Raw genomic sequence first — 9,442 nt, forward strand, 5'->3', positions numbered from 1 at the left:
CAGCCAATGTTTCTCTCACCGTCATTCTTAGCCAAGCACCTACATTTTTTTTTTTTTTTAAAAACACTTTAGGTCTGGCCCTGCCCACCCACTGCTATTCTTGCTTAAACGAGCATGATGTGCCCCTGCTGCCTCAGCTTCCTGGGATTTCATGCCACATATACCAAGAGTACCGCAGGAGTAGGAAAAAATGCAGTTTATTGGAAGGGGTTGTAATTTCCTCCCACTGAACAACATTTGAAGGGAAATTTTCTTGCACTCACCTATGAAAGGAAATAGCTTTTCCTCCCAAAGATATCTTTTCCTTCCACTTACACCAATGTAAAAGGGCATAACTTTCTCCCACTGACCACCATTGGAAGAAGGAATCTTCACCTTCATGGAAAGGAGCATATTTTCCTCACACCTACCATAAATGAAGGGGAACGTCTTTTCCTTCCACTGACCACCAATAGTAGGGAGAATCTTTTCCTCCTAATGGCCACCAATGTAAAGTAAAATCACTACCTCTCACTTACTCCAATGCAAAGAGATATCTTTAACTCCCACTGACCACCAATGGAAGGGGGCATTATTTTCCTCCCACAGAGCATCAATGGATGGAAGACTCTTTTCCTTCCCATGACCACTATTGGAAGTGGGCATCTTTTCTTCCCAACATAAAATGAAAAGGTGCATCTCATACATCTAATAATGTATAGCCAGCTTTAGCAAAGAGAAGAACAGTAAATTAAGCAGAGTATACAGGGTACCCAACCATTTGTAGAGAAAGAAAACTCAAAGATCCCCGCATCCACACAAGCTATGGTAATGAAACAGTCTCCCTGCTGTTCTCCCCTTCCCATCAAAGAATACAGATCGATCAGCTCTTGCAGCCAATGGCTGCAGCTCTGAATGCTGGTTTTCCAGCGTGGCTGTTCAACAAACATTAGTACACACGTACTGCAATTCATTTGGTACCTGCTGAACCAGACGATTTCCTATACATCTAAACCCAGCCCAAGGTTATCATGTGCTTACTCTGTATCCATAATCATGTGCTAATAAAAAAAATACAAAAAAAAAAAAAGTTTTTTTTAGTTTACTTCACAAACAAATGGGTATTCATTCTGAATACAGGTTTACTTTATTATCCTCTTCCTGCTTATCCCCAGCATCTCTTTAATGTGGTCTTAGGGAAGGACCAGCTAGTCACGTGACCACCATGATTGGCTGTCACAGTGACCAGGAGCCAGTCCTGTTGGCTTTAGTAGAGAGGGAGAGCTGTCATTGATGGCTCGGTCATTGGGCTGGGAGTGCACACTGAGCATGCTAACAGCACAGAAAGCTCTGCAGCCCAAATATGTGTAGTGCCTTGCTCCCATTGAGTTTGCGCTATGTGTTAAATTTTAGTTGCCTGAGCTGTATTTCAGCTCAGGAGGATTATGCTAAATTGTTGGTTCTGTTTCCGTTCAGCTGGGTTGCACAATCAATCAATTTTCCCCTTGACAGTAGGTGTCGCTGTTACCACTGGTCAAGATTGAAAGGGCAGAGGGTTGAATGCATTGGGTATCTCTTCCCCAGAAGCGGCTCAGGGGGCGTGGTCAACACACTGTGCATTCTGGGGAGGGGTACTTAAGGGACAGACGCCGTTTTGACGGGGTCGTCTTCCGATCCTGACCCGATGGCCCTCCTGGTCTCAGGGATGTGTGAGCTGTTTTGTAGCCTCGGGGCCGGCTGGTCCGAGGCCTCGCAACAGAGTAGGCCCAGGAGTTTCTGGGGCCTAATAATCCAGGGATGGTCCTTCGCTACCTTACCTACGGGAGGAAGCTGAACCAGTGGGATTCAATTGAAGGACATATCATGGCAAATTTACCTCACTGTGCTGCCAGCCTGGCTGAAAGATTCTTGGCACTGTGAGTTGTGTACTTTATTGGAACTGTACGAAATGTGCGAATGGTTACACGATCTTGTGGCAGAAGATCGTGGGACGGCCTGACAACACTAATCAAGTCTGTGGCAGAGACTTTGACGAGCTTCGCACCAGCTGCTAGGCCAGTGAGAGTAGGCCTCTCTTGTGGGTGCTGACATCCAGTGTGGAACTGAATTAATCCTCTGGATCTAAGTTGTACCCGTGGTCCGCAAAGCAAAGGTACCCGAGTCTCTCTCCATCCCTCTACCCCTCTGTTGGAGAACTTTGTTCAATAAAAACCTTGAAAGAGACTTAGTGTTTGGTGCAGACATTTCTGTGGACAACTTTTCAAGAAGAACCCATGAAACGAGTTTATGGAACAGTAAGGTAACAGCAGGCCCAAATCTAAACCAGCAGCTCCTTCGGGGGTAGTGCTACATATGTGTAGCATTACCCCTGGAGGAGCTGCTGGTTGTTTTGGGAGGCATATTACCTTATGGCTCCTCCGAATTCCTAAGGGTGAATGATGCGTATTGCATTTAGTAGAAGTAAAGGAATGTCCACAACAGGTGCTCTTTGCTGTGCTCTTTATTACCCAGCCGGGTAAAAATAATAACTTGTAGTGAGGAAAGTAAAGTTGAAGAAGGAAAAGAACAGCAGAATCTGGCGTGATGATAGGGAAAGAGTCCTGCTCCCAAGCGTAACACTTTCTCTGCGCCACTCCTGCCGGAGTGGGTTTAGCGTACCCGGACAGGCCTCTCTCACTGACCTGGCAGCCGGATTATCACTCGAACGCTTGTAGGATAAAGTCTCTGCCACAGACCCTCCTTGGTGAACTTCAGAGAGACACCCCTGCCACAGGCCCTCTCTGATTTGGTAGTTACAGAGATAATCCTCCTTAGATGAGTTACGCCTGGATCTCCTTCAACTTGTCGCCCAGGTACCGACTGACAGGTGATCAATCCTTCAGTGTCCGGCTACCTTGATCCCCAATGGTTTGTCGAGGCCCTTTTGGACCGCCAGCCTCTCAATGGCTCTCCTCCGACGGACTCTCCACCGAACAGCAAATACAGCTTGGGATCCGCAAAGGTGGGAACCCAGTTGCTCACTGGGTCCCCGTCGCTGTTCAGATGCTCTGGGCCAACATGGTCCCGGAACCAGGAACACTGTGTGGCACGCACACGGCCCAGCCTGATAGGCCATAACGCCGGGGCACTGTGATGTGGTCATCCTAAAGGTGGGCGCCATACTCGAAGAAGAAGACCCAGAACCAATGGCGTCTGCCTCATAACTACCCCTCCCCAGCATGCACAGCAAGGTCAAACCCTCCCGATTGGCTGCTGGAAAAGAGCACCCAAACCTTGACTCCACTGCTGCCACCTGCAGCACAGGGGTTGGAAGAACACCCCAGGGTAACAGAATAGCCTACAGCACAGCCAAGCTGAGACAGAGACCCTGTTTTGCACTTGACAATTTGGATCAGAGTTTAACTACACTCTGATCTCCCTTTAAATTTAACAAGCACCGGTACTATAAAGTACACAGGCGCTACATATGCATTTGTGCAGCCATTAAAACCTAGTCTCTGTTTCCACACACGTGTTACATGATCAGCAAGGGATTAACATTTGCTTTGCTAGTTTAACAGCCTCTGTGCCATTAACGGTGTACCAATCTCCTCTTGCAAACTCGTTTGTGTACATAGCAGGAGAGTTTACATATCGCATAGGAACAGAGATCAGTGAAGGAAATTCTACATAAAATATATCCCTAATGGACCGTACACACGATCAGAAAATCTTAAGAAAAATACTGCATTCAAAGCAATTGTACGATAATCTGATCGTTAGTACACAGCTTTTGAGAGTACATCACGAACGTTCATCCGATATTATCCGATGGGACAAGCACGAAAAGAAAATTTGTACAACTCCATACGATTTTCGTTTAACCACTTAACACCCGCCCGCCATCAAATGACGGCGGCAGAATGCTCTATTGTTCTGACAGGACGTCCTATGACGTCCTGTCATTTAAAGCCTCTAGGGCGCGCGCGCGCACCCGTTGCGTCACTGGGAACACAGTGCGCGTGCCCGGCGGCCACGATGGACGCCGGGCACCCGCGATTGTCCAGTAACTGAGCAGGGACGTGGAGCTCTGTGTGTAAACACAGAGCTCCACGTCCTGTCAGGGAGAGAGGAGACCGATCTGTGTCTCTGTACATAGGGACACATATCGGTCACCTCCCCCAGTCACCCCCCTCCCCCTACAGTTAGAACACACCCAGGATACACATTTAACCCCTTCCCCGCCCCCTAGTGGTTAACCCCTTCCCTGCCAGTCACATTTATACAGTAATCAATGCATATTTATAGCACTGTTCACTGTATAAATGTAAATGGTCCCAAAAAAGTGTCAAAAGTGTCCGAAGTGTCCGCTATAATGTCGCAGTCCTGAAAAAAACGCAGATCGCCGCCATTCCTAGTAAAAAAATAAAATAAAAATCATTATGTCCCCTATTTTGTAGGCAATATAACTTTTGCGCAAACCAGGTTATTGCGATTTTTTTTTTTTTTACCAAAAATATGTAGAATAATACGTATCGGCCTAAACTGAGAAAAAAAAATATATATATTTTTTTAAAAAAATTGGATATTTATTATAGCAAAAAGTAAAAAATATTGTGTTTTTTTTTTTTTCAAAATTGACGCTCTTTTTTTGTTTATAGCCCAAAAAATAAAAAATGCACAGGCGATCAAATACCACCAAAAGAAAGCTCTATTTGTGGGGAAAAAAAAGGACGTCAATTTTCTTTGGGAGCCACGTCGCACGACCGCGCAATTGTCAGTTAAAGCGACGCAGTGCCGGAAGCTAAAATCTCGTCTGGGCAGGAGGGGGGTGTATGTGCCCAGTAAGCAAGTGGTTAACAGCCTCTGTGCTATTAACGGTGTACCGATCTCCTCTTATAAACTCTTTTGTGTACATAGCAGGAGAGTTTACATATCGCATAGGAACAGAGATCAGTGAAGGGAATTAAACACAAAATATATCCCTAATGGACCGTACACACGATCAGAAAATCTTATGAAAAATACTGCATTCGAAGCAATCGTACGATAATCTGATTGTTAGTACACAGCTTTTGAGAGTAGATCACGAACGTTCATCCGATATTATCCGATGGGACAAGCACGAAAAGAAAATTTGTACAATACCAGATCATACGATTTTCGTTTAATCAGTACACTTTTCGTCCGAAGATACAGTACAAACAACAATGACTTGTATTCCGTCGTTTGAGAATTTTCGTAATTTCTTTATTTTCGATATATAAATAGCATGCAAAAATAAAAAGGATGGATGATCATTCATCTGATAATCCCATTGTGTGTACCAGGCTTAAGGATGATGGATTTGGCTGCCTGCTGCTACCCACTGTGTAATGATTGCCAGCTAGTCCAGGCAGGACGATGATCACCCAATGTTTTTAATGTCCCGTAGCAGATCTATATGAAATAATAAGCCAATCTCAGCAAAAGTTGGAAAAGTCACACAACAGTTAACACTCACCACCAGCCCTGACGGAGGAGATCAAACAGAAGGGAAGGACGTAGAATCCCAGGCACAGTGTCAGCAGCATCGGGACAGATTGCTGTCCTCCCAGTGGATATGGAAGACTGGTACTCAGTGGAGGAGATTCTATGCACAGAGCTTGTTGGCCGCAGTGACAACCAGGAAGTGTTCAGGAATGACACCTTCGTCTCTGCAGGCCACCTGGACTCCTCCCTGTTAGGGATAGGCAGTTTTTACAGCTGATTTCCATTCCTTCTATAATTAACCACAAACTTGCTGAAATCAGAGTAACCAGCATTTCCACCTTGCAGTAGGAGGTTTTCATATGGAAATCAGTCACAGATGACACACGGTTTACTGGAAGGAATGACAAGTCTTCTACTCATCTTCACAGATAAACTTTGAATACAAAGATTCAATTCACGAAGGCACAGAACGCACTTTTTTTTTCAGCCATGCGACTGTCATTTTCAAATCTTTTTGGACTCGGATAAAAAGAACTCCCCCAGGGTTCTGTCCTGGGACCAATCCTATTTAATTTATTTATAACTGACCTGGAGGATTGGAGTGAACAGATCAGTCTCTGTATTTGCGGACGATACTAAGCTAAGCAGGGCAATAACTTCTCCGCAGGATGTGGAAACCTTGCAAGAAGTTCTGAACAAATTAATGGGGTGGCAACTACATGGCAAAAGAGGTTTATTGTAGAAAAATTTAAAATACAGTAAAACCTCAGTTTGCGAGCATAATTCGTTCCAGAAACATGCTTGTAATCCAAAGCACTTGTATATCAAAGCATTTTTTTTTTACAGGGCATAAAAGAGAAGAGAGGCACCTCTGAGGCCCCGTACACACGACCGAGCAACTCGACGTGCCATACACATCGAGTTCCGCGTCGAGTTCAGTGTGGAAGCCGCTGAGGAGCTCGGCGGGCCGACTTTCCTCATTGAACAACGAGGAAATAGAGAACATGTTCTCTTTTCGGCCCGACGAGTTCCTCGACGGGTTCCTCGCTGAAAAGTGTTCACACGACCGAGTTTCTCGCCAGAATCCAGCTCCGACCGAGTTTCTGGCTGAATTCTGCCGAGAAACTCGGTCGTGTGTACGGGGCCTAAGTGTAGCAATATGTTGCTAAATGTTGTACCTTCATTAAAGCGGAGGTTCACCCTAAAAACATGTAAATAACAATACATTCTGCATACTTCCAACATTTAGGCTGCATTCACACCTTGGCGTACAAAATCGCGGCGTTTTGTCCCGCCAATTGCGGCGACAAATTGCGGCGTTTTGTACCGTGATTTGCGGCGACAAAACGCCGCGATTGTGAATGCAGCTTTACCCCCTCTATGGAGATGGTTCACATCTCCTATGCCAAACGCCGAAAGCCGCCTGAAAAAAAGGTCCGGGACTTGTTTTCAGGCCGCAGGCGTACGGCGTTCGGCGTGGAGATGTGAACCATCTCCATAGAGGGCAATGTGAAATCATCCCTCCAGCGTCTCGGGGGCTGCTGCGGCGTCGCGCTACAGGCGTATATACGCCTAGGTGTGAATGGACACTTGCAGTATGCTGTTTGTTTGTTTTTTTATTGCTGTACATACCGTATTATTGCTATTTTCCACCCGGCTTCCGGGTACACACTCCCGCGGGAGTAGGCGTTCCTATGCAGAGGCGCAGTGTCATGTGGGACTTCGCCCAGATGATTGACGTCTTGAGAAAAACGTCCCCCCCCCCGCGAATAAGGCGCGTCACGAGTTTCCGAAAGTAGCCGAACTGCGAGTCGGCTCTATACGGCGCCTGCGCACCGACTAGGAGCTGTGTAGAGCTGACTGTGCAGGTGCCGCCGCATAGAGCCGACTCGCAGTTCGGCTACTTTCGGAAACTCGTGACGCGCCTTATCCGCCGGGGGGAAGTTTTTCTCAAGACGTCAATCATCTGGGCGAAGTCCCACATGACACTGCGCCTCTGAACACCCGGAAGCCGGGTGGAAAATATCAATAATACGGTATGTACAACAAAAATCAAACAGCATACTGTAAATGTTGGAAGTATGCAGAATGTAATGTTATATACATGTTTTTAGGGTGAACCTCCGCTTTAAATGTAACCATATTGCTACACTTAGAGTCTCCTGTCTTCTTTTTTATACTCAGGTTGTGACATGACGCTACTCTTATATCAAGACATTGCTTGTATATCAAGGCAAAATGTATTAAAACATTTTGCTTGTCTTGCAAAACGCTCTCAAACCAAGTTACTCTCAAACCAAGGTTTTACTGTAATGCATTTGGGTGGCAAAAATATGAATGCAATCTATACACTGGGGGGGGGGGGGGGCAGAGGGGGGGACCTCTGGGGGAATCTAGGATGTAAAAGGACCTGGGGGTCCTAGTAGATGCTGCTGCTAACAAAGCAAACAGAATATTGGCATGCATTAAAGCGGAGCTCCACCCTAAAGTGGAACGCCCGCTGATCGGAACCCTCCCCCCCTCCGGTGTCACATTTGACACCTTTCAGGGGGGAGGGGGGTGGAGATACCTGTCTAAAGACAAGTATTTGCACCACTTCCGGCCACACAGTCTCGGGCAGACTGAGGGCCCAAACGTTGTCCCCCCCCCCCCCCCGTTGTGTTCTGGGAACACTCGGCTCCCAGTACACAGCAGGAGCCAATCGGCAGGCGTAGCGCGACTCGCGCATGCGCCGTAGAGAACCGGGCAGTGAAGCCGGAGCGCTTCACTTCATGGTTCCCTCACCGAGGATGGTGGGGGGGGGGGGCAGCAGAGTAACGAGAGATCGACTGTTCTCTGCTGCGGACGGCGCTGGACTTCAGGACAGGTAAGTGTCCTAATATTAAAAGTCAGCAGCTGCAGTATTTGTAGCTGCTGGCTTTTAATTTTTTTTTTTCAGCGGAGCTCCGCTTTAAAGGAAAATAATTTTTTGCCTAAAATTAATGTCTGCAAGGTAGACAGAATAGTGTAATGATTCTGTTAACCGCTTGGGATCCGCGCTATGGACGAAAGACGTCCACAGCACGGCTCTCAAGTGCCGAGTGGACGTCTTTAGACGTCCTATTGTTGTCATTCACTGTGCGCGCCGCTGGGGGCGCGCAGCGGCGAAACAACGTGCCCGGCACATCGCTCGGGAGCCGATGCGAGTGCCTGGCGGCCGTAATGTCCGCCAGACACCCGCGATCGTCGGTGACAGCAGGGACGTGGAGCTCTGTGTGTAAACACAGAGCTCCACGTGCTGTCAGGGAGAGAGGAGACCGATATGTGTCCCTTTACATAGGGACACAGCATCGGTCACCTCCCCCAGTCACCCCCCTCTCCCCACACAGTAAGAACACAATGAGGGAATACATTTAACCCCTTCCTCACCCCCTAGTGTTAACCCCTTCACTGCCAGTCACATTTATACAGTAATTAGTGCATTTTTCTAGCACTGATCGCTGTATAAATGTGAATGGTCCCAAAATTGTGTCAAAAGTTTCCGATACCTCCGCCGCAATATCGCAGGCCTGACAAAAAAAATCGCAAATCGCAGCCATTACTAGTAAAAAAAAAAATCATAAATCTATCCCCTATTTTGTAGGCGCTATAACTTTTGCGCAAACCAATCAATATACAGTACGCTTATTGCGATTTTTTTTTTACAAAAATATGTAGAAGAATACGTATCGGCTAAACCGAGGGAAATTTTAATTTTTTTTAAAAAAAATTGGGATATTATTATAACAAAAAGTAAAAAATATTGGGTTTTATTTCAAAATTTTCTTTTTTTTTTATGTTTATAGTGCAAAAAATAAAAATCGCAGAGGTGATCAAATACCACCAAAAGAAAGCTCTATTTGTGGGGAAAAAATGATAAAAAACGAACAATGAGCAAAAACGAACAATGGGGAAGTGAAAAGAGGAATGTCTGCAGGTAAAGGATGCTTATTATGAAAAAAAAATATTTCCTTTACAACCCCTTTAAAACGGG

General features: G+C 46.2%; 1 protein-coding gene across 2 annotated transcripts in view; it reads right to left on the bottom strand.

The window, feature by feature from the left end:
* Positions 1-5,654, bottom strand: part of LIPI (lipase I) — a 62,422-nt gene extending 56,768 nt beyond the window's left edge. The window contains exon 1 of one of the 2 annotated variants that reach the window (XM_040338794.1): positions 5,462-5,654. In XM_040338794.1, coding sequence (XP_040194728.1) covers positions 5,462-5,531 — 70 coding nt within the window. In that variant the 5' untranslated portion in view covers positions 5,532-5,654. The remainder of the gene's footprint in view (positions 1-5,461) is intronic. The other variant, XM_040338793.1, reaches the window with a different exon arrangement.
* Positions 5,655-9,442: the final 3,788 nt, after the last annotated feature.

Source organism: Rana temporaria, chromosome 2, assembly GCF_905171775.1.
Source record: "Rana temporaria chromosome 2, aRanTem1.1, whole genome shotgun sequence".
Taxonomy (NCBI): Eukaryota; Metazoa; Chordata; class Amphibia; order Anura; family Ranidae; genus Rana; species Rana temporaria.